At 37.1% G+C, this 26,530-nt stretch overlaps 1 protein-coding gene across 2 annotated transcripts in view; it reads right to left on the minus strand.

Moving 5' to 3' along the window:
- Positions 1–26,530, minus strand: part of LOC105492983 (ariadne RBR E3 ubiquitin protein ligase 1) — a 148,480-nt gene that overhangs the window by 75,056 nt on the left and 46,894 nt on the right. For both annotated transcript variants that reach the window (XM_071101104.1, XM_071101105.1), the window contains one exon: positions 1,483–1,627. In XM_071101104.1, coding sequence (XP_070957205.1) covers positions 1,483–1,627 — 145 coding nt within the window. The remainder of the gene's footprint in view (positions 1–1,482; positions 1,628–26,530) is intronic.

Here is a 26,530-nt window from a genome sequence, read left to right on the forward strand (position 1 = left end):
AAAATTTCATGTTAGAATTATGATCAGAACTTGAGAATTTGAAAATTCAGTTCACCACTTTACCTACTAAATAACTCACTGATCATTCTATTTCTCTAAGAGTACTTAATTTTCTTTTAAAACTTTTCTCATCACTTGTACATATGAACAAGTTAACTTCCTGCAAATGGACCCCATTAGAGATACACATATACAACTCTAAGATAAACAATAAAAATCCTTCAATACAAATATTAGCCAGGCTTGATGGTGCATGTCTGTAATTCCAGCTACTTGGGAGGCTGAGGGAGGAGGAACACTTGAACTTAAGAGTCTGATAAAGGCTGTAGTACACTATGACTGTGCCTGTGAATAGCCATAACACTCCAGCCTGGGTGGCATAGTGAGACCCCATTAACGGATTAATTGTGAAAATAACAGTGTCTAAGACTTGGTATACAGTAATTATTAGAAAGAGTTGTTTAACAATTAAAGCAGAGAACATGAACAAGACAGTTGTAATTATCATGGAATTAAGTTATCTCTTAGATATCTTAAGACATCTTAAGACTAAACTTCCTTAGTAAACACTCAAGTAAAGCATCAAGTAAGTAAATCATCTCAGTTCAGTAAATTTTATTTTATATTTTGAGACGGAGTCTCTCTGTCACCCAAGCTGGAATACAGTGGCACGATGTCAGCTCACTGCAGCCTCTGACTTCCAGGCAGCAATTCTCACACCTCAGCCTCCCAAGTAGCTGGGATTATAGACACGCACCATCACGGCAGGGTAATTTTTTTGTATTTTTAGTTGAGACAGGTTTTCACCATGTTGGCCAGGACGGTCTCAAACTCCTGGCCTCAAGTGATCTGCCTGCCTTGGCCTCCCCAAGTGCTGGGATTATAGGCATGAGCCACTGAGCCCAGTTTCAGTTCAAGAAATGTTTAGGAAGGATATTTGTACTTAGGATTAACATCAGTTATTTGGTTGTCTTCCTTATCGCTGGTTCTGTTCCAAGTCGGTCCCCACATACCATATTTAACAATCTCCATTTGAATGGATTTGATTAAGTGAAAATTTTATCTTTTGAAGAATTCTGAGAGTTCCCTAGCAAATAGTATTAACAATATTTATGAGTGTTTCTGGATGTTTAAAAAACACAGTTTAAATCTATTTTAATTTGGATAAGAAACAATTCTACTCACTGCCTACCTATTACACAATTCTCCCCGTAGTGATAAAATAAACTCCAGAAAGATTTAGGTCTATAAATGACAACTTGGATAAGTTGTTGCTGCTTTAAAAAACAAATAGGGGTTGGAGGGAAGAGGAACCAAGCTCTTACTCTTTTCCTTCCTTTCCTCACACTGAATACATTGATAGGTTATGGCTTAGAGGCTACTACTCAAAGTCCCACAGATTTTCCTTTGTCTAAATAATGGAAGTTGATTTACCCTCTGAAATACAAAGTCAGCACTAGCCTTAAACTACCAGATACTCACCGAGTTAGGGTAGTTCAAGTAGCAGATCTGACAAGGCATATCCTGTGCTGATGACCTTGTATTCATCTGGCGTGTTCGAGACTTTTTACTTGGATTAATTACATGACACTCAGCAAAGAGCTTCTCCAGGTTTCCATCAAAGTACCTGCATTATTTAAACAGAAAGGATAAGAGCCCAGCAACTGCACACTGTTAGAGCTCTCCAAAAACCTGATTTTCTATAGGGAAAAGCAAGAAGCTGAATAAAAATAAAACAAGATAATAACCTTTTTACTCAGAGGAAATAAAAGCTATCTGGTACAAATTACAGCAAATTAAGGTGTGTGTATACATGTGCATATATATAATATTGCAGGCAGCAAAAAAAGCCGCAAAAATTCAGTCTACTCTCATATATATGAGTATATACATGTGTGTATGTGTGTGTGTGTGTGTGTATACATATATGTAAACTAGTAGACTGAGTTTTTGCTATTTTTTTTTCTAAATTTTGTTTTTAAATAATTGAATCTTGGGAAGTTAAGCTATTAGTATTTTAACAGTACTGCAACTAAAACTTAAGGATTAAATATTACTCTATCAAGAGTAATATTTTACATGGGTAGGCTATATTTTATACAAATGAACTCATTTTATTAATAATTTTAGTTAAAGCAATTTAAACATATTAGCTTTAGTAAACAATTTATCTTACCACACAAATCATCTTAAAAATAAAATTATTACATGTGTCTCATTCTACATAATAGACTTGCTTCCTAAACGTTCTTTTGAAATATTTTTAATTTACTGAGAAAGGAGAAGAAATATAACAAAAAAGTGTAACTTCAAACATTTTATATAAAATAAATTACATATTAGCTTTTCATAAAATATGTATCTAAATACAGAGGTGTTCCATATCTAATACATCAAGAGTATATGCCAAGTACTACCTAGAGTTTTAACTAAATAGCAAACCTCTGGACAGAAGATAGTAGAGCAGACCTTAAGCGGGAGTGGGCGGGGAAGATAGTGGTAAATTCTTAGCACAATGTTTCCAATTAATTCAGATAAGACATGTTCCCTGGCCTCCTGAAATAGCTTACTATTCAAAAGGGAAAAGCAACAGATTCGAAAAAATTAAAAAAAAACTTTTCAATTTGCAAAACCAATATAACCAGCAAAAATATTAATGCATAATCTGGTCAATTACTTTTTAGGCTGTAAAGCCCAGGTTACAATAACTACAATGCTCTTTACATACAAACAGGAGATTTTCAATTTTAAAAGTAATTCAATACTCAAAAGGAATTTCCAGTATTTTTAATTAAGGTCTTATTTAGGCTTTGTGTCAAAGGTTACTATATCTTACTGTACCTCCAGAAAAATCATTCAAATGAAACAAACCATATCACTTCTCCTAAGACTAATAAATATCTTTTTTATAGATACTTTGACTACAGCATATTTCAATGAAATCATATTTTCAATTGAAATGCCAACACATTACAAAAAGGAGGATTATCAGAAAGTTAAAGTTGTCAGGAACTCATACAAATAGAAAATTAATGTCTCTGATGATTCAGATAATCAGAATATATCTACAGCAGAAAATCAAATGCTTTCCTACAATTTTGAGACCGAGTCCCACTCTGTCGCCCAGACTGGAGTGCAGTGGTGCTATCTCGGCTCACTGCAAACTTTGCCACCCAAGTTCAAGCGATTCTCCTGCCTCAGCCTCCCAAGTAGCTAGAATTGCAGGCCTGCCACTATGCCCCGCTAATAATTTAGTACCCAGGCGCGGTGGCTCAGACCTGCAAACCCAGCACTTTGGGATGCCAAGGCGGGTGGATCACTTGAGGTCAGCAGTTCAAGACCAGCCTGGCCAACATGGTGAAACCCCATCTCTACTAAAAATACAAAAAAATTAGCCGGGCACAGTGGCGGGTACCTGTAATCCCAGCTACCCGGGAGGCCAAGGCATGAGAACTGCTTGAACCCAGGAGGCGAGGTTGCAGTGAGCCAAGATGGTGCCACTGCACTGAACTCTAGCCTGGGTGACAGAGCAAGACTGTCTCAATTTTTTAAAAAAAGATAATATAAAATACCAACTTTTACCTGAAAAACTGAAAGCATAAGAGACTAACAGTAAATATTAATTCATAAACCAGCTAAACACCTTGTTTTAAAAAATATTCACGCTCACAAGACAAACTTCTGTCATCCAAAATTTGACAACATGGAACTAATGACTCTCACACTCTGTCTAACATTCTAGACAGTCTTCTATGAGTATAGAGCTACACAGACATGTGTCTCTAATTTCATATAAGTAACACCCTAGTCCACATTTCTAACCTGCTTTCTTCACTAGACAATATCTAACAGACATCTTTGTCATTAAATGTCTACATTTTTCATTTTTGTACAATATTCCACTATAGTTATTTACTATAATATATCTAACCAATGTTATTCTGAAGGACATTTAAATGTGCCACATAAAAACAATCCTTGATTAAAATCTTAGCCCATCAGATAGGGAAAAATATCTAGACTTAACTTGTATTTCTTTATTAGTGAAGGTGAACACATTTTTCTGTGGTGATCTTATTCCTTATTAAGTTCAGTGTGTAAAGAGGAAGAGTAAATCTTTGTTTCATGGGCTGCTTTCTTTCTCCCATTTCTTTCTTGTCTTTCAGCCTTCTTTAATGGTGTTTAATTATCACTTTAAAATTTTTATGTAGGCACATTTATCATGCTACCCCACTCTGATTTCTGCAGTTTATACTACACTTTAAAAGACTTCTATACCCAAAGATTTTTTTTTTAATGGAAATTCATTAATGATTTAGATCTCACCTTTAAACTGTTTCTATTAAAACTGTTATTTTTGCGTACTAAGGAGTGCGGGATTCCATTTCATTTCAATCCATTTATTGAAGGGTTGTCTCATCTACTGGAAACACTTTTTCCCACCTTTAGGTTCCAGCTTACACCTGACTTCCTCAAATAAGTGATCTCTGACACCTCCTCACTTCCAGCCCCATTAGATAAGGTTCCCTTGAATTACATCCCATTGTTACTCCTAGTCCTTTGCAGCACTTAACAACATTACTAAGTGTAATCACTCTTTATGTTTGCTCTGCTAGAAGGTAAACCCCAGGAGGACTACTTTATTATTCCTGGAGCCCTCATGTCTACAGGCATGTTACAAGCACTTAGTTTCTTCTTAAAGAGTAACTGACTAATGTAACTCTCTGCACTGACCTGTTTACCATACACCAAAATTTCCTATTTAGACGAGTTTATTCCTGGACTCTCCATTCCATTCCACTAATTTGTCTGCTCTTGTAGTTGATAAATTCTCAATATTTGACAAAGATCCCTTTATCATTCTTCTCTTACAGAATTTTCTCTCCTATTCTTCCATATTTGTTTTTCCAAGTATAATCATTGTTAATTTTTTTTAATCCTGTGGAACTTTTACTACAATTGTATCAAGTAAACTGAAAGAACTGACTCTATAATATTGTCTTCCTAGCCAAGAACAACAAAGTATCTTTCAATTTACTTAAATTCCAATTCCTATTCAGTCCTCTCAACAGTTTTATAACTTTTTTTTCACTATGTGGATCCCGCACATATTCCAGTGACTTTATTCTCAGGTATTTCAAGTTCTTTTTGTTGGGAGAAAAGCTGCGTTGGGAGAGAAGCTGAGGCAGGGTTTGCATGTCTGCTAGACTTGCTGGCTCCTTACTTCTAGCACTCCCATGATCTCAAGTAGCCACATGTTTCAAAGAAAATGCTAAACCCTCACAGCTGTAAGCTCATTCGCTTGATACACCGCTTCCTTTCAACCCCCACATCCTCACCACCTGTTTCTTTGTTTGATCACTAATAAACAGCGTGGGCTCCCAGAGCTCCAGGGTTCGCAGCCTCCATACTAGCGTTGGCTCCCTGGTCCCACTTTCTCTCGTCTTTTCTCATTCCTTTGACTCCGCTAGACGTTGTCACCCCAACAGTCTGGTGTTGGGTCTAATCAACCCAATACTTTTACTGTCAATCTGAATACCTCTGCTTTAGATAGCTTTAGTACTGGAGTTTGTAACATTTTTTAAAATAGCATATATTGGAGTTAATAGCTTCTTTAAAAAAAATAAGAGGGTCAGACTATGTTGCCCAGGCTGGTGCACAGCAGCTTTTCACAGATGCAATAATAGCATACAGCCTTGAACTTTTGGCCTCAAGTGATCCTCCTGCCTCAGCTTCTTGAGTATGTGGGACTACAGGTGCACACCACTACATGTGACTTGGAGTTTATAGCTTTTTTTGATCCATTCTAGAAGCCACCAAATGAACTTTCAAATACTGCTAAGTATTTTAAATGAAATATGAGTGGGAAGCTAAGAATCCACTCATATTCTTGAGGGTAGTAGGCCTAGAAATCTTCTTTTATCAAAGTTTCATGTATTTGTTCTGATCTGTATTTACTATATGGTCCGTTCACCCCTGACTCCACAATCTTTATTTGGAAATTACTAAAATCTAATTTAGTTGTACTAGGAGTTGCCTGTATAATTAATACTTAAATACATTTCTTATAAAAGTTAAATAATACATTGATCATCCTTTTGGTTTTGGTTGCAGCTTCCTAAAGCTCTTCCCAGTTGATTATAGATTTATATAATGTTTTCACTACTTACATTCTTTTTTTTTTTTTTTTTTTTTTTTTTTTTTGAGACGAAGTCTCGCTCTTGTCACCCAGGCTGGAGTACAATGGTGCAATCTCGGCTCACTGCAACCTCTGCCTCCCGTGTTCAACCGATTCTCCTGCCTCAGTCTCCCAAGCAGGTGGGACTACAGGCACCTGCCACCACGCCTGACTAATTTTTGTATTTTTAGTGGAGACAGGGTTTCACCATATTGGCCAGGCTGGTCTCCAACTCCTGACCTTGTGATCTGCCCGCCTCAGCCTCCCAAAGTGCTGAGATTACAGGCATGAGCCACCATGCCCGGCCCATTGTTTTAATATTATGTAGCCTTTCTTTCAAGAATGATAACTGTTTTTTGTCTCATAAACTTGATCACCTCCAATTACTCAGACATAATTCTAATGTTTAAATGTGTTCAATTGCTCACTTTGGACAAAATCCTTTCCCTTCTCAATATTCATATAGACATAGTGTTTTATTTTCTTGCTACCTGTTGCTACTGAGGAAGTCTGTGGCCAAAATAATTTTCTCGTTTTATTCTTTCTTTATTCTTGAACTTTAGCAGTTCCACCAGGCTTTATTCTAAGCATTTAACTTTCTCTTTTGAAATGTCATTTGGATATTAATTACCTCAAGATCCTTTAATTGTTAAGAATGTGTTTGATTTGCATCCAGTCTCTTAAGTTGTCCTCCATGTCTACCATTTGCTATTTACTTGTCCTTTTCCTGTCTTCCAGACCTATTTTCTGTAATGCCTGCTCTATTTCTTTCTATCAATGTGGTTTCAAGTTCTACAAGATTATTTATCCTTTCTTTTTTTTCCTGTTCTGTCAGTTTCCTTTTCTCCTTCTTCTGTTGTTTTTCAGTTTAACTTTGATCCCTCATCTCAGAGTCTATGTTTAATTTCCTAAGACAAAGCTGATTTTTTCTAATTATGATTGTTTTATTTAAGACTACTATGCCTGGATAGCAGTCCAGGCATAGCATAGGCTGGATTCTTAGCTACCCACACTGTTTACCTGGGTACTTATCTGGAAGTTCCTCTGATTTGCTGGCTTCTATGTAAATCATTGCTTCTGAAAATCAGACCAAAAAAAAAAAGGAACTGACTCAGTGTGAAGCAGTGTAGTTGAGGTATCTTTAATGAGTTAACCAAATACTTCTCTCTGCTCCATTGACTTGAAAGAGCTGCAAAGCTTATCCTAGAACTGTGCTTCCCTCCTTGCCTGTAACCCTGCCCATCGTTTTCGGGAAATCATGTTGATCAAAACAAAAAAAAACAAGTAGCAGTGTGGTTTCTCCTTCAGTCCAGCCTCTCCTTAGTGAAGAAAGGGCACAAGCAGGGTATCACCCATTCCTATGGTCTATATTTGTCTACATTAAGATTTTCATATAGACAATTATCTGTCAATTTAAAGAATTAGATTTAAGCAGTTTCTCAGTAGATTGTAAATTCTCTTCTCTCCAGGATCATTTCTGCACATTGAGTATATTTACAGAAATACAGTTGAGCAACCTGGCAATCAGACAACTTTTCAGAATATTTGGATCTTAATTTTTCATTTTACTTGCCTGCTATAGAGAAACATACCAAATAATATGAATTAAATTTCAAGGCAGGAAAGTTACAGCCTAAGAGCTCTTATGTCTAGTTGAGGAGAGAGGAAACGGGGCTGGTAGGGATCACCACTGGCTAGTGTTTCTTCTTGAATCCTGAGTGACTGTGGCATCACTGTTATCACTGTTTGCCATTCTAATATTTATCTTCAAAGCTACTAAGTCTTCATACCTCATGAAGACCAACCACTACTGGAGAAGTACTAATTCTCACAACAGAATCAGAAAAGCAAAATGTTAAACCAACTTAAAGATATAAAGTAGGTTTTTCTATGCTGTATTCTTTTTTTTTTTTTTTTTTTGGAGACAACGTCTCTCTCTGTCACCCAGGCTGGAGTGCAGGCTGACTTCATCTCAGCTCACTGCAACTTCCACCTCCCAGGTTCAAACATTTCTTGTGCCTCAGCCTCTGGAGTAGCTGGGATTATGGATGTGTGCCACCACGCCTGGCTAATTTTTTTGTGATTTTAGTAGAGATGGGGTTTCGCCATGTTGGCCAGGCTGGTCTCAAACTCTTGGGCTCAAATGATCTGCCCACCTCAGCCTCCCAAAGTGCTGGGACTACACGCCCAGCCTCTACGCTTATTCTTAAAACAGATTATCAGAGTTCAATCCTCCTATCCAGTCTTTTAATGCTTCCATTATACATTTGCAAGTCAACTAGCTATTGCTATAAGCCTGAGAGTAAAAATAAACACACATAAGAAAATTTATTAAAAAACACATTATACATTATATGTATCTATGTATGAAAATGTATATACATGTAACGTTTACTTCTAAATGACCAAAAACATTTGTTTTAACACTCACATGTGGCAGTTTATGGGGATCAGATTGCAATTTCAAAATACTACAAGTCACAATTATTCTATACCTTATAGTTCTGACAAAGAACAAAAATCCGTGATGCCAAAACCCTTCAAGAACTGCCATTTCAACCCCCACCCCCCCGCCGCCAGCCACATTAACCTGTTAATGATGTAGTTTTTTTCTACTTTTAGAATATGTACATTTAAGAGAAAATGTCAAAGAAGCAAAGAAATATCTTAAATTCATTTAAATCACACGAATGAATAAGAACTGCCGTCACATAAGAAGCAAAAGTAACACGAGGTATGAAGATGACTGCCTTAAAACAGCAATACGGAATAATAAGTCATAAAAAATACTAAAATAAATAGTTCTTTCTCTTGTGGGGAATGGGATCAGAGCAGAGGGTCTGGAGCACTATGTTTCATTTATAACTTGGAAAACTATAGGACTTTTAAAACATCATGATCGTGTTACTTTGATAAAAAAATTTAAAAAGGGTTCCTGAGGCAGAATATAAGTTTTCAAACAAATTGAAAGATACTAGTGCATCCTTTGTGGTTTTTAAAGTTATTCTTACAAAAGAATGTAAGATGACTGGCATAACTACATACCTCTACTAGGTAAGTTCAGAATTCCCAAGAAGCAAAACCATCTAAAGAAGTTAAGGAAAGAAAACCTTTCTATCCTAAGGAAAGCTTTTAGCCCTCATGTTACCAAAAAAAAAAAAAAAAAAAATCAAATGAGAACTCGCACAAATCTGTAACAGCTTGCTTTAAAAGATTTAAGTTTCTTAAGCTAATCTCTAAAAAAAAAAATGTGTATTCTATGTAGTTTTTATAGCTAAATAAACTTACTGCTCATATATTTTTCAGAAAAAGTAGAATACTTTTTGAGGCTGTAAGATTTTTCTTATTAGCCTGGTTTTTAAAAAAAGGCATTATAATAAAATAAAACCTAAAAAAACAGCATTGTAATAATTCTCCTGAGTTTGCTTACTGCTAAACAAAATAATGCTTGACAGAGCAGCTACTAATTAATACTACTTCCAAGTGGCAGCACAAAAATCTGACTGCATACTTTATCCTTTCTACTTCTGAGCCAGGATGAAGGCAGGTGGATTAAGGAACTAACCACAGTGAAACAGATGTTAACATAACTCTTTCTAGGCTCGAATTTGCAAAATCATAACAGAAACACAATAAACTATGCCGTCTTCCAAAGGGATCCAATACCCATTTAATACAGAAAAACCTTAATACCCAAAAGCCAAGTGAACAGTAAATTGACCTCTTACTTCCCCCATCCAGCTTTTACGATAAAAAATTTTGCTAATCAAAAAGCTTTTTTAAATAATACATTATTGCTCCTCATGAGTTTTAAAGGTAGATGTAAAACCATGAAGGTAAATAAAATTTCAAAAGAAAAAAAGGCTATGTGCAGTAGCTAGTGAGCCTATATCCCAGCACTGTGGGAGGTCAAGCTGGGAGGATCGCTCAAGCCCAGGAGCTTGGAACCAGCCTGAACAATATAGCAAGACTCTATCTCTATTAGAAATAAAATTTAAAAGATAAAAATAAAAGTATGGAGGACATTTACAAAAGAAGTTAATGACTATTCTTTTTCTAACACAGAATGGAGAACATCTCTACAATAGAGGCTTTAGAAGACACAGACACTGGTTTTCACAGGATGTTCCAGCCACACTTACAAACACGTGTCATCTTTACTGGTGGTTGTCTATGACTTCTGGCTTATGATTATTTCAATTTTACCAAGTTCATCAAACACATACATTTGTAATTGCAGGTCCCTGGCATTTCAACAACTGTGCAGAAGACAAACGTTATAACTTATTTACAAATGTTCTCTGCCCCCACCCCACCCCCGCACTCCCAGAAGAAGGTTCAAGATTGTATTACTTTTTCAAAAGAGACTACAGTCCCCAAAATGACAAGAAAAAAAAAAAAAAAAACAAGAATTTTTAAAAATATTAAACAAAATATTTTTTAAAATATATTTTTAAAAAACTATTTTTACTTCAAAGAAAACAAAGACAGTAGCTTTTTGTGTCCTCTTTCCAAATATGTGCATTAAAGGAAATCTACACCCTCTGCTTAATCGTCTTTTGCTCCTGCTATACATTTTTATCTAGAAAATAAAACTACTTGTGAATCATGCAACAGTGGATCTGATTCCAACTGAAGAGAAGTATCGTTTCTTCAAGTATATAAAAAGAAATGTCTTTTTATTGTTTGGATAATGATTTTTCAATGTATGTAATGGAAATCCTCAGGTTGTAAAAGTTGAAAGCCTATGAATCAAACAAGTATGTTTAAAATTTAGCTATGTTAAAACAAATCCATCAAAACACAAGCTAGTAACATAATTAAGTTCCATTTAACATAGTTCCCTCACCTATTCAGCAACTATATGTAGGAATTATGCTAGTTAGTTGTAATGTCAATTGTTTTGAAGGAAAGAGATGAACACCTGTTTGTAGTATGACATGCTACTTAGCATGCAAGAATGGGAGAAGAATCCTAGAGAAGCACAGAAAACTAACTTCAAGAACTTGAAACAAGCTGGTAAACGTGGTTAGAATATAGAGAAGAAGAAGATATAGGAGGCATCAATTTGTGATGTACAGAATTGTACATGATGTCTACGAGCATAACCCAGAATGAAGTATTCTTGATACGCTCTGATTCTGTACAAAGCTACAGCTCTTAAGGTTGAGGCCTAAATAGGAGAGGGCATCCCAAGGAATATACAGTTATAAGCACAGACATACAGAATGTAGTGAATGTACACAAGGTTTTCAAACCCCAAATCCGGGGAGTATAGCTTTGATGTGGCAGAAACCACAAGGGTAGCAGAGGTTGCTCAAATAAGTTAACACATCTAAGTTAAATTTAGGATGGATTTGATATACTAGAGCCTATGAGAGCAGTGAGAAAAGCTGTCTTGGCAAAATGATAGGTTTACTTGTAGGTACAAAGAAACTATTAATCCTACATGTCCAGAAAAAAAAGCTGGACCTTTCCTTTAAGATTGATCCTTTTCTTATGTCTGTGTATGTGTTTTAAAATGATTTTTATTTTGCAATAACACAATTCTAGAGAAGTACATAAACATGCAGCTTACAAACTGGTATTAAAAAACACCAGTATCCAACCACCACCCAGGACAAGAAATAGAAACACTGCTAGTACTCTACAAGCCCCCCCAAAAGTATAATCACTACCCTGTTTTTTTTAAATAATTACACCATCTAAATATGCATCCTTAAACAACGTAAACTTAGTTTCAACTGTTTTAATCACTGCCCTGTTTTTTTAAAATAGCTACACCACCTAAATACGCATCAAACAATATAAACTTAGTTTCAACCGTTTTTATATTTTATGTAAGAAGAACCATGTAATAGATAGGTATTACTGTGGGTCTTTTTTTCCACTATGTTTTTAAGATTTATCTATGCTGTGGCTTGCAGCTTTTGCTCGTTTATTTTGCACTGCTGAACAGTCACTATGTCAATATACCGTAATTATCTATCTAGTGTAATAGTGATAAACATATAGGTTGTTTTTAGGTTGAAGTATGAACAAATACTGCTATGAACATGCTTATATATGACTTTTTCTTTCTTTGAGACAGGGTCTTACTCTGTCACCCAGGTTGTGGTGCAGTGACATAAAAATGGCTCACAGTAGCCTTGACCTCCTAGGCTCCAGCAATCCTCCCACCTCAGCCTCCTGAGTAGCTGGGACTACAAACGGATGCCACCATGCATAGCTAATTGCTTAATTTTTTGTAAATACGGGGTCTCACTATGTTGCCCAACCTGATCTGTAACTCCCGGCCTCAAGCGATTCTCCCATCTTGCTGAGTTCACAGGCATCAGCCACCACCAGTCTTATATATGATTTTCAATGTAGATGTGCACATATTTCTTTCTATTGGATATATACTGAGAGTGGAATTACTGGGTCAAAGAAAAAAACAAATTTTTCATATTTCTTTCTAAAGACATTTATTCTAACAATTTGCCTCTAGACTCTGATTTTTCCACATATACAATCACATTGTTTGTGAATACACAATCACATTGTCAGTGAATATTAACAGGGGCCGGGCCCAGTGGCTCATGCCTATAATCCCAGCACTTTTGAAAACAGGCGGATTACTTGAGCTCAGGAGTTCAAGACCAGACTGACCAACATGGTGAAACCCCATCTCTACTAAAAATACAAAAATCAGCTGGGCTTGGGGGCATGCTCCTGTAGTCCCAGCTACTCGGGAGGCTGAGACAGGAGAACTGCTTGAACCTGGGAGGTAGGGGGTTGCAGTGAGCTGTGATCTCACCACTGCACCCCAGCCTGGGAGACAGAGCAAGACTCCATCTCAAAAAAAACAAAAACCCCAAAAAACACAGGCATTTCTCTTACATTATATTTTGTTTTCATTTTTTGTTGTTCTACTGGCTAGAATCATTTCTAGAATAATGCTGAATTGAACTGGAGATACAATATCTGCATCTTGAACTCCCAACTAAAAGGAAAATCTTTCTAACATTTTGGTGTATAAACTATGATTATCTCCTACAAATGTTTCTATAAGATTTATGAGGTTAACAAAGATCTAGATTGCTAATAGCTTCTTTTTAAAATCATGAAGCAAATGCTCCTTGGCATCTCTGAAATGTTTTTCTCATTAATTTGTTCAAGTGACCAATCATACTGAATTGTTTCAGGTTAAACCAACCTAGCATTCCCAGGATTCAGCTCAGGTGGCCATGCTGGGTTACCCTCCTTTTTATATATGTACTGCTAAATTCAATTTGCTAATATTCTGAGGTGTTTCTGTTGCTCCAGTTTTTGTTTTGTGCGCTTGTATGTGTGTATGGTTTTTTTCTATCTATGTACATGAGACAAACTGGTGTATAGTCTTTCCTTGGGTTTTGGTATAAAGGTTATGATATCCTTATGAAGGTAGAAGATCCTGTTTTTCTGTTCTTTAGAAGAATATAAGGTTGAAGTTACTGTCATATTAAATGTTATGGTAGAACTTTCCAGTATAACCATTTGAACTTCAACTTTTCTTTATAAAATCATTTTAAATTATGGATTTCATTTCCTGATAATTAATAAGGATACAGGTTTACTATTTCTTATATCAGTTTTGGGAAATTGCCTATTTCAAGGAATCTACCCATTTCGTCTATCAAGTTTGAACAGCTGTCCATAATTTTAAGTTTTGTTTTTTAAGCCATCCACAAGATTTAGTGATATTCTTTTTTCATTCCTGATATTGGTTATTTAGGCTCTCTCTTTTTCCTAACCTCATCAAAGTGTCAATGTTATCAGTCTTAAAAAAAAAAAAAAATCTTACGACCCTTCTACTGCATGTTTTCTATTTTATTAAATTCTGCTCTTTCTTTCTTTCCTTGTATTTTCCCTATATTTATTTTGTCGTTCTTGTCCTAACTTGAGACCTCTAGCTCATTACTTGAGACTTTTAAGATGAATGCTTAGCTCATTATGCATTTAAGATTATAAATCCCAAAGTACAACATTCTGCAAGATTTTTCTCTTTAACAGACAAATAGTTGCTTAAATAACAATTATGAGTATTTTTGAAACTTCAATCCACACTAGCAGAATAAAATGTTGGTTGGCTTTAAAAAGATACAAAAATAGGTACAACATAAAACCATTTATATTAATTAAAACATACTGTTTATGAATGTATTTTCCATGAATATCATATTCTAGGTAAGGTTTATTTTCTTTCAATAGATTGAGGTATCATCTTACTATCACTTTCATTGCTGCTGTTGAGCTGTGCTCTAGAATATTATTATACCTATACTTTCACTCTTTTGAAAGCAGCCTTTCTTGTATCTCATTGCTTTAGATTTTTTCTTTATTTTTGCTGATTTTGTAGTTTTACTAAAATGTTTTTAAATGTGGATTTCTGGCCAGGCATGGTGGCTCATGCCTATAATCCCAGCACTTTGGGAGGCTGAGGCAGGCAGATCACCTGAGGTCAGGAGTTTGAGACCAGCCTGGCCAACATGGCGAAACTCTGTCTCTACTAAAAATACTAAAATTAACCAGGCCTGGTGGCTCGTGCCTGTAATCCCAGGTACTCAGAAGGCTGAGCACTAGAATCCCTCAAACCCAGGAGGCAAAAGCTGCACTGAGCTGAGACTGCGCCACTGCACTCCAGCCTGGACAACAGAATGAAACTGTCTCTCAAAAAATAAATAAATAAATAATAAATAAATTTTTTAAAATGTGGATTTCTTTTTACCATATTTCATAAAATCTAAAATGCTTTTGTGCTGAAATTTCATGATCTTTAACAGAAGTTGACATGGAAAATTTTTCACAACTCAGAATTTCAATCTTGTTGGACTGTAAGGTGCTATTAATTGAAAGATGCATCCAGATTTCAGACGTTACAATGTGAAAAACCTTAGGATCAATGAAACAAGTAGCTATCACACATGGGAACTGTTAAATCTCTGACATTTGAGTCTTTTACCAATCTGGAAAATTCTCAGCGTTTTTATCTTCAAATATCGCCTCTGCCACATTCTCTCCTCTCTTTCTAAAACTCAATGAGACCTTCTCATTATATCCTCTGTATTTCTTAACCTCTTCTGTATTTTCCATCATTTAATGGGTATACTTAATTCTGGATCATTGTTTGATTTTCAAATACACTAAACTCTCTTTAGCTTTGTCCAGTCTGCTGTTAAACTATCTCACCAAGCTAATTTTGCTTATTTTGTTTAGTTATAAAAACTCTGATTTTTTTCCAAATCTGAATGACAGCTCTCTGATGATAGCATACTCATTTTGGTCTAGGTCTGACAATTCCAGTATCTTCAGTTCCAGGTTGTTACGTTTTAATAAGAAAAATAATTTGAGAAGATAGTTTAAGGTCTTAAATAATGTTATTTCCCTAGAGAAGATTTGTATTTGTTTCTGTTATATATGGGGGCTATCTTAACCCAAGTTCAAGGTTTAAGGTTTTCTGGACTACCCAAAAGACATAAAGATCATCTTCAGTCTTTAAGGAGCTAGTGTATTCAATTCTCGCTCTTAGTAGACCTAATATTCCAACTTTCCCCTCTACTAACCAAAGGGCAAACAAAACTCACAGCTCAGCCTCTGAGCTACCTCTTCTGGATCAGCATATACTGCTAGGGCAACAAGGACTGGAAGCTTGTTTCTCTAAATTTCTCTTGATTCCCAGACTCTCAACCTTGAAACTCTATTTCCTATCTTACTAATTATTTGATAATCTTACTTTTCAAACATGTTTCAATATTTCACCTAGCCTCTTCTAGTGTATTTAGTGAAAGGAATGGTCAAAATTACCAGAAGTTTTCCCGGAGTCTCCTATATTTTCTGTCTCAGTTAAATCTTATTTTACTTCTCTTCCATCTACCCTCTGCTATCAATTTAGCTGTCACTATTGTAAGTCAGGACAATATTTTCCTTTTACCTGGATAGCTAAAACAGCTCATTTATTACTAGATTGTTTTCTGAAATAATGCTTTTCCATCATTATTTCTCCATAAAACAACATTCAAGGGCTTCTGAATAAACAGAAAAATTCCAAATTCACTTACTTAAAATTCAAAGCCCTTATAATGTGCATTAAACATTTCCAAACATTTCCCCTCTATTCTTCACATACTCCAGACATTCAATCTCATAATTGTTCAACATATATTCCTTAAACTTTGTGCCCCACTTGGTTTTCTTTTCTGAACCTTAAATATCCAGGTTCCCATATCACTTCTGCCCTTCCTTGCCCAATCAAATGCCACACCTCATTACTAAATCCTTTCCCACCTAAGTCAAAATTAAAAATTTATCTCTAAGTACCATGGAGCCATAAAAACTCATCTCTACGTACCATGGGGGTCTATTGTATGATACACTGTTGTGTATAACTCATCACCAAGCTCCTGCTCAATGTCTTAAACATAGCTGGTATTTAAAAAATTCTTGGCAGGGTACAGTGGCTCAGGCCAAGAAAGGAGGACTGCTTGAGTCCAGGAGTTCCAGACCAGTGTGGTCAACAAAGTAAGGTCCCATCTCTACAAAAAATTTGCTAAGTGTTGTGGTGCACAGTCCTACCCACTAGGGAGGCTGAGACAAGAGGATCAGCTTGAGCCCAGGAGTTTGAGGATGCAGTCAGCTGTGATCATGCCACTGCACTCCAGTCTAGGTGAGATAGTCAAATAGGGGGAGCAAGGATTCCATGTTCTTAATCACTGTACTATAATGAGATAGTACATTTCCTTTTTTTTTTTTTTGAGATGGAGTCTCGCTCTGTCGCCCAGGCTAGAATGTGGTGGCGCGATCTCAGCTCACTGCAAGCTCCACCTCTTGGGTTCACGCCATTCTCAGCCTCAGCCTCCCGAGTAGCTGGGACTACAGGCACCCGCCACCACACCTGACTGTTTTTTTCTATTTTTAGTAGAGAGAGGGTTTCACCATGTTAGCCAGGATGGTCTTGATCTCCTGACCTCATGATCCGCCCGCCGCGGCCTCCCAAAGTGTTGGGATTACAGGCGTGAGCCACCACGCCCAGCCGTACATTTGCCTCTTGCCCTTCACTACTCTCCTCAATCACATATGAATTGTTTTTTGGTTTTTTTCTGAGACAGGGTCTCACTTGGTCACTCAGGCTGGAGTGCAGTGACATGATCACAGATCACACCTCCACCCTCCTGGGCTCCAGCAATCCTCCTGCCTCAGACTCCTGGACTATAGGTGTGCACCACCACACCCAGCTAATTTTTTATTTTTTATTTTTTATTTTTTTTGAGACAGAGTCTCGCTCTGTCGCCCAGGCTGGAGTGCAGTGGCCGGATCTCAGCTCACTGCAAGCTCCGCCTCCCGGGTTCGGGCCATTCTCCTGTCTCAGCCTCCTGAGTAGCTGGGACTACAGGCACCCACCACCTCGCCCGGCTAGTTTTTTGTATTTTTTAGTAGAGACGGGGTTTCACCGTGTTAGCCAGGATGGTCTCGATCTCCTGACCTAGTGATCCGCCCGTCTCGGCCTCCCAAAGTGCTGGGATTACAGGCTTGAGCCACCACGCCCGGCCTAATTTTTTATTTTTTTGTAGAGATGGGGGTCTCCCTAAGTTGTCCAGGCTAGTCTCCAACTCCTAAGCTCAAGCAGTCTTCCTGCCACAGTCAGCTAAAGTTCTGGGATCACAGGCATGAGCCACTGTGCCCGGCCCTGGATTGTTTAAACTGGAAAAATTTCACTATATTGTAGAACAGTGATAAATGTCATCAAAAAGTCAAGGTTTCTGAAAAACCAAATTTACTTTCACCATCCCAGAGGCTAATTATGAAATTATATATTATTAATAATGTGGCTACCAAAAGTTCCATGTAATAATCACATCCAAATGGGTATTAATGCTTCAGAATGAAAAGTGAAAAGCTATTTGTAACAGAGTCCAGGAAAGACTGAAATCCTTCTTCAGGATTCTTCAATTATACCTGTCCAGGTATAATTTAAGTTTTATAGGCGGTTAAGTTTTCAACCACCTACATTTCATCCCACCTCAAACACACCAGTTAATTCATTAGCATTTACCTTATATATTACCATACTATCAACTGAAATGAGTTTTTAAATGTTATTATAATAGATCTACAAAAAATCTGAGCTGCAGGAAAGATACTTTTTTTTTTCACTTGTTACCAACTTTAAAGAAGCTCCACTCTTGACGCTGCATTTCTAAAAGCTCCCAAAATGAAATCTGATTTACATTCATGTCATAATTTCAATAAAATTCTATTATAGAAAAGAAAACCTATAAATGGCTGGATTTAATTAAAATACTTAGTAAACAATGGCTACATATTAGGAAATGCATTATGTGTAGGAATACAAGTAGGATAGTTTCTACATAAAGAACCTCAAATACAAGTGGTAAAATACTAAATCAAATAAACAATACAGTGCAAAGCAGGTAGATCTTCAGAAATAAGAAAAGCTGTCTCAGAAGAAAAGGTTAACTTGAGTTTTGAAGGAAAATTAGGAAAAAAGACAGTAAGAAAGGCAAGTAAGGCCTGGGCCAATGACAGTACAATTCCAAAGATGCTCCCTAGAGCTGCACAGTAAACAGAAGCCCTGGGTCAAAACACATTCGCAAAGCTGAGGCAGTAATTTGGTGACTATCACAAAGCTTTTGTACTACTAAAGTGTAATATGAGAACAGACATAAGGATACAGAGATAAAAGAAGCTAGCAAGGTAGACAGAGGTCACAATTCACTTTCCCATCTCTTCAACTGAGAGAATTCCTCCCAGGCAGGAGCAGGGAGACAAACAGTTTATCAAAAACTTAGTACTCAAAGAAGGTTCAATAAGTTAATCAAAGGAGTAAGGAGATATCCAGCTTTCAGAGGTTTCAGAGGTATTAGTTTTGGTGTCATATGCCCAATATTGATGTTACCAGCAGTGATACCTGTGTCCAATGGCAGCAGCAACAGTGCCTGCGCTAAAATAGTTTGACATTGTGATTCTGGCATTTTCCTGACTGCACAGCCTTCACACCTAAGATTCTCAATCTTTAATGTCTATTTCACTTTTAACCTCTTAAAGTTTGTTTATAATGAAAAATCCTGACTGATATACCAGGAAAGGAGGAAAAGGTTCAAGATATGACAGATGAAATAATGGAAGCAATATCCCACAAAAATCATCGTCGTATCAAAACCAGATGCAAGATTTGACAGATACAGTTGTTGCTGTATTTCTGACTTTCTGCATTGCTTTACCTGGAGAGGCATGAAAAGAAATTAGTAATTACAGAAAATTCTATTTAGTTTATAAAACAGAAGAGAAATTAATCTGCAGAGATTTAAAAAAAAAAAAAAAAAAAGAGCATTAGACTAGAAAAGAAAGAAAATGGCAGTGGTCTGGAAAACTGCTATAATGGATAAAAGAAAGACCATAAAGTTAAAGGTGTCCTTTCTCCACGAGCTCCGACCTTTGCCCAAAATTTATCTTATTTAATTGTTTAAGAGTCAGGGTCTTCCTCTGTCGCCCAGGCTGGAGCACAGTGGTAAGATCAGGGTTCACTGCAGTCTCAAACTTTGCACTGAAGTGAGACTCCCACCTTGGCCTCCCTGGTAGGCAGCACTGCAGGCACACACTACCATGCCCAGCTAAGTTTCCTACTTCTTTTTAAAGGCGAGTCTCACTGTGTTGCCCAGGCTGGTCTGGAACTCCAAGTGATCCTCCCACCTAAGCCTCCTGAGTCACTAGAATTACAGGGTTGAACCACCGTATCTGCCCCCAAATTTAAAAAGAATAAATCACATTCATTTTTGGGGTCAGTACAAATTTGTTTAACCTACAGACTAAGAGGAATGGGGCAAATAAGAGGAATAACTGGCAAGGATCTATTCATACCTCTATGCCCTCAGGGGACCATGAGCTCCTCGCTCCAGGGCAGGGACCATGGCTTACTAATGAATAAAATTTAAAAAAAATCATGTCTGGCATATGGAAATGACAAAGGAAAATTTTAAAATATTTCACAATTTTAACTAGGATAAGATTTATCTTTAAATATATCAAAATAAGTATAAATGATACTTCAATACATTCACTGTTATCCATTAGGAAGCAAGATTTTAAAAAAATACTACATTACAAACCTTATGGGCTATATGTAGACTAAAGGTACGTATACTGCCTACCTTTTCTTATGATTCCTAGGACACTAAACACCTACAGGATTACCATATGGGTAACCTCAATTTTTATATGCAAACAATGCAGAGACTGAACGTGGTGGCTCACACCTGTAATCCCAGCACTCTGTGGGGCTGAGGTGAGAGGATCGCTTGTGTCTAGGAGTTTGAGATCAGCCTGGACAACATAGTGAGACCTTGCTTCTACAATAAAATTGAGAGAAAAAAAAAAAGAATGTGGAGGAACACAGGGGTCACTAAAGCTACGACTACTTACATTCCACGTTTCTTTTCATTTTCCAAGGGAACTGAACGAGGAAGTAATGGAAAGGGACTGGGCACTGTGATTGTTTGAACTTCTCAGGTGATTTTAATGGGCAATCACTTTAATAGTTTATCAGTCAATTCTTCTGGGTTTCCTAGATTATATACTTTACATATAATTTATCTTCCTTTCTAGTTTTTATGTCACTTATTTAATTTTCCATGTATTACGTTATTTATCAGAACCTCCTTCAAATGGTGGTAACAGTCATAATCCTTGTTTGATTAAAACGGGCATGCTTCTGATGCTTCAACATTAAGTATAATTTTATTGCAGATTTCAGTTGATACCTTTAATCAATCTGAGAAATCACTTTCTCAGTTTGCTAAGAATTTAGTTTTCACTAAATCATGAGTTAACGCATACTTTTAATAAAATGCTCAACTGACATTTATTATGAATATCCTTTGGTTTATCTTCATTAATCTGTCAATGCTGTAAATGTTATAAACAAAACAATTTTCCCCCAGTGATGATCTACTCTTGCTTTCTTAGGAGAAATCCTACTAAATTGGCCAGGCACTGGAGGCTCATGCCTATAATCCCAGCACTTTGGGAGGCTGAGGCGGGCAGATCACTTGAGGTCAGGAGTTTGAGACCAGCCTGGTCAACATGGTGAAACCCCATCTCCACTAAAAATAAAGAAAAAAACTAGCCAGATAGGGTGGCACGCACCTGTAGTTCCAGATACTTGGGAGGCTAAGGTGGGAGAATCATTTGAACCTGGGAGGTGGAGGTTGCAGTGAGCCAAGATCACACCACTGCACTCCAGCCTGGATGACAGAGTAAGATCCTGTCTCAAAAAAAAAAAATCCTGCTAAGAGTCATTGATTCAATTAAGTATTATTTTATTTACAAATTCAATAGCTACGTTCATAAGTATCATTTTCTCATACCGTCTTTGTCAAATTTTGGAACCGGGTTATTCTGATTTGGCTAACATGAATTAATGATGCCCTACCATTTTCAATGTTTGGAGATAATTTTCTACAGGAACTGGCAGTTCCTTGAACATGTATTAGAACTTACCCATAAAATCATCCAGTACTTTTTGGGGAAGGAGTGGAATCTTTTACTTTATTATATGGCTCACACAGCACTTTGGAAGGCCAAGGTGGGTGGATCACTTGAGGTCAGAGTTCCAGACCAGCCTGGCCAACATGGCAAAAACCCATCTCTACCAAAAAAAATACAAAAATTAGCTAGGCATGGTGGCACACACCTGTAATCCAAGCTACTCTGGAGGCTGAGGTGAGAGAATCACTTGAACCAGGAGGCAGAGGTTGCAATGAGCGGAGATTGCACCACTGCACTCCAGCCTGGGCGACAGAGCAAGACTCCATCTCAAAAAAAAAAAAAAAAAAAAAAAGTATGTAAAAGTAGTACACAGTATTTTTCCTACCTCTAATTAAGCCTTATTATTCTCAATATTGTGTCTTCTCCCCCTCCCCCAACACATTTACCAATGGTTTATTTCCCCCTTTAAAAGAAAAAAAAAACTTTATTTTTTTAGAGCAGTTTAAGGTTCACAGCAAACATGCACAGAAGCTACAGCTTCCATAAAACCCCGCCCCAACACACACACATAGCCTCCCTATCAACACCCCACACAGATGGTATATTCGATGAACCTACATTGACACACGATTGTCACCCGAAGTCTGTAGTTTACATGAGGGTTCATATTTGATGTTGTACATTCTATGGGTCAGGACAAATGCATAATGATATGTATCTACCACTACAGTATCATACAAAACAGTTTAGCCAACCCCCACCCCTCCCAAAAAAAAAAACTGTGCTGTTGACTATTCATCCCTCCCTCTTCACTAACCCCTGGCAATCACTGATTTTTTTTTTTTAATACTTTAACTTCTAGGGTACATGTGCACAACACGCAGGTTTGTTACATATGTATACATGTGGCATGTTGGTGTGCTGCACCCATTAACTCGTCATTTACATTAGGTATATCTCCTAAATGCTATCCCTCCCTGCTACCACCTCCCTACAATAGGCCTCGGTGTGTGATGTTCCCCTTCCTGTGTGCAAGTGATCTCACAGTTCAATTCCCACCTATGAGTGAGAACATGCGGTATTTGGTTTTCTGTCTTGCAGTAGTTTGCTGAGAAAGATGGTTTCCAGCTGCATCCGTGTCCCTACAAAGGACACGAACTCATCCTTTTTTATGGCTGCACAGTATTCCACGGTGTACATGTGCCACATTTTCTTAATCCAGTCTGTCACTGATGGACATCTGGGTTGATTCCAAGTCTTTGCTATTGTGAATAGTGCCACAATAAACATACGTGTGCATGTGTCTTTATAGCAGTATGACTTACGATCCTTTGGGTATATCCCCAGTAATGGGATGCCTGGGTCAAATGGTATTTCTAGTTCTAGATCCTTGAGGAATCACCACACACCACTGATCTTTTCATTGTCTTCATAGTTTTGCCTTTTCCAGAGTGTCACATAGGTGGAATCATACAGTATACAGTCATTGCAGATTGGCTTATTTCATTTAATAATATGCATTTAAAGTCCCTCCATGGTTTTTCATGGTTTGATAGCTCATTTCGTTCGCACGGAATAATACCACACTTCTGGATGTACCACAGTTTACAAATCCTTTCATCTACTGAAAGACAACTTGGCTGCTTCCAAGTTTTGGCAATTACGAATAAAGCTGCTATGAACATCCATGTGCAGGTTTTTGTGTGGACAGTCTTCAACTCTTTAGGGTAACTATAAAGAAGTGTTGATTGCTGAGTTACATAGTAAGAGTACATCTTGTCTTGTAAGAATCTGCCACACTGTCTTCCATTTTGTGGCTGTACCATTTTGCATTCCCACCAGAAACGAATGAGAGTTCCTACTGCTCCACATCCTAGTCCACATTTGGTAGTCAGTATTTTGATTCTGGCCATTCTAATAGGTATGTACTGGTATTTCAATGTTGTTTTAATTTGCATTTCCCCTAGGACATGGAGCATCTTTTCATTTATTTATTTGCAATCTGTATAACTTCTTTGGTGAGTTGCCTGTTAAGCTCTTTGGCCCATTTTTTAATCCGACTGTTTCCTTACTGTTGAGTTTAAGAGTTCTTTGTATATTTCGGACAATAGTCCTTTGTTCCATGTGTCTTTTGCAAATATTTTCTCCCAGTCTGTCACTTATCTTCCAGAAAATTCATGTCAAAGATCTTTATCTTTTTTTGTTGTTGTTGCTCTCTAGTTCATTAATATATAATTTTATCTTAAATACCTTTTCTATGGCTTTCTTTGGGTTTATTTTTCTAACTTCCTGTTTCAAAGACTTGGTCCTTTTTTTTTTTTTAACCTCATTCTCTTGTTTCTTTTTTTTTTTTTTTTTGAGACAGAGTCTCACTCTGTTGCCCAGGCTGGAGTGCAATGGCACAATCTCAGCTCACCGCAACCTCCGCTTCCCAGGTTCAAGCCATTCTCATGCCTCAGCTTCCACCTCCCGCACAGCTGGAATAACAGGTGTCCATCACCATGCCTGGCTATCTTTTGTGTTTTTAGTAAAGATGGGGTTTCACCACGTAGGCCAGGCTGGTCTCAAACTCCTGGCCTCATGTGAGCCGCCTGCCCTGGCCTCACAATGTGCTGGGATTACAGGTGTGAGCCATGGTGCAGAGCCCAGTTTTTTACCTCATTTTCTTTTTCTAATAAAAACCCTTAAGACTGTAAATTTCAGCCACATCTCGTATTTGTACTCATTATTAATTCTAATTATTTTAATGTAAGAATAAACAGACAGACAAAGCAAAAATTATACCCACAAAACAAGAATAAAGTTATTAAAAGGAGTAAGATGGACACTGTTGAATAAACAATTCAATACGGCTATAAAGCAGAATGGATGCAGGAAGAAAAGCAAGATAAACTGAGGAATTTTCACAGAACAAAGTCAAAAACAAAGATGAATACAGTCATTGGCACTTTCCCAAGGATTGGGGGTGGGAAGATGAATACAGAAATTATTTTTTAGAAAGTTAGAAGACATGCTGGGTGCAATGACGCACGCCTATAACCCCAGCACTTTGGGAGGTGGAGAGGGGCAGATGACCTGAGGTCAGGAGTTTGAGACCAGCCTGGCCAACATGGTAAAACCCCCTCACTACTAAAAATACAAACATTAGCCGGGCGTGGTGGCAGCTGCGTATGATCCCAGCTACTCAGGAGGCTAAGAGAGGAGGATCCCTTGAACTCACAAGGCAGAGGTTGCAGTGAGCCAAGATGGCACCACTTGCACGCACATCAGCCTGGCTGAGGCGAGACTCCATCTTAAAAAAAAAAAAAAAGTTAGAAGACATGGAAAGAGATCCAGAAGTTTCAACATGGATCCAGGAATTCCAGAAAGCATCAAGAGAATGGAGAAAAGATATGCTGAACAAGTAACAGCTAAGAATTTCCAAAACCAAAAATATGAATTGTCCGACTTAAAGGGCCCAACTGTTTATGTTTTCAAAACTCACATCCAGAAATATTACAGTAAGTTTCAGTACATTAAGTTTCTCTTAGAGGACTCAAAGTTTGTCACATATGAAACAATTTATATTACAGGATATATTCTAGAGGAAAAACAGAGTATTTACAAAAAAAAATAGTGGTACGCAAAAAGCGAGTTAGCCAGAAAAGGGGAGGAGGGGTATTATATACATAGATAGTAAAAACGCTTACAATCGAATAAAAAATTCAAATATCGACTGGGCATAGTGGCTCATGTCTGTAAGTCCAGCATTTTGGGAGGTCAAGGTGAAAGGATTGCTTGGGTCCAGGAGTTTGAGACCAGCCTGGGCAACATGGTGAAACCCTATCTCTACAAAAAATACAAAAACTAGTTAGGTATGGTGGTACGTGTCTGTGGTCCCAGCTACTGGGGTTGCTGAAATGGAAAGATTGCTTGAACCCAGGAGGTCAAGGCTGTACTGAGCCGTGATCTCACCACTGCACTCCAGCCTGGGTGACAAAGTGAGACCCTGTCTCAAAAAGAAAAGAAAAGGAAAAAAAAAAAATCAAACATCAACTTATCAAGGTGATAAGGAAAAGGAAAGGACAAAGAAAAAATTTATGCTACAGTTTTTGTCTTATACAGAGGATGGATTAAAACTTCAAGTAAATATTATAAACTTTTATACAGTTTTAAGTATGCACACACAAATTGTAAAAGTGACTAGAAAAACTGAAATAGAATACATATATAACTTTGAAATTATTCAAGAAAAAGGAAAATCTGATGAAGCCAACAGAATAAGTGAGCAGAAAACATAATAAATATAAAGCACAACTTAAAATGACAGTAATTTAATCTAAACATTAATTATAAAACATGAATATGTTAATCTCGGATATTAAAAGATAATAGTTTTTCCATTCAGATTCTTTTAAACATCACCTACATAGTACTTACAAAAGATACTCCTAAAACCAAATAACCCAGAAAGGTTGAATATTTAAAAAATGGAAAAGATACATCAGTCAAATGCTTTAAAAAAAAAAAAAGTGTAGCAGTGCTAATAGCAGACAACACAAAATATAATGTGAAAATCATTAAATGAGACAAAAAGATATTGCATATTGATTTCAAAGACACTGTTTAAAGACTGAATTAAATCTTTTAGGTACCAATAGCTTATCTACAGAAACTACAAGGAGAAACTGAAACATTCACATACTCAGAAGTTTCCCAGATACCTCCTTTTAATTTTAAATTCACACTTACCACCTACTTTTTGTAGAGCAGTTTAAGGTTCCCAGAAAAACTGAGCAGAAGCTACACTTCCCATATTAAGTACAAAATTTAGTACATTAAGTACAATAG

Source organism: Macaca nemestrina, chromosome 7, assembly GCF_043159975.1.
Source record: "Macaca nemestrina isolate mMacNem1 chromosome 7, mMacNem.hap1, whole genome shotgun sequence".
In the NCBI taxonomy this organism is placed as follows: Eukaryota; Metazoa; Chordata; class Mammalia; order Primates; family Cercopithecidae; genus Macaca; species Macaca nemestrina.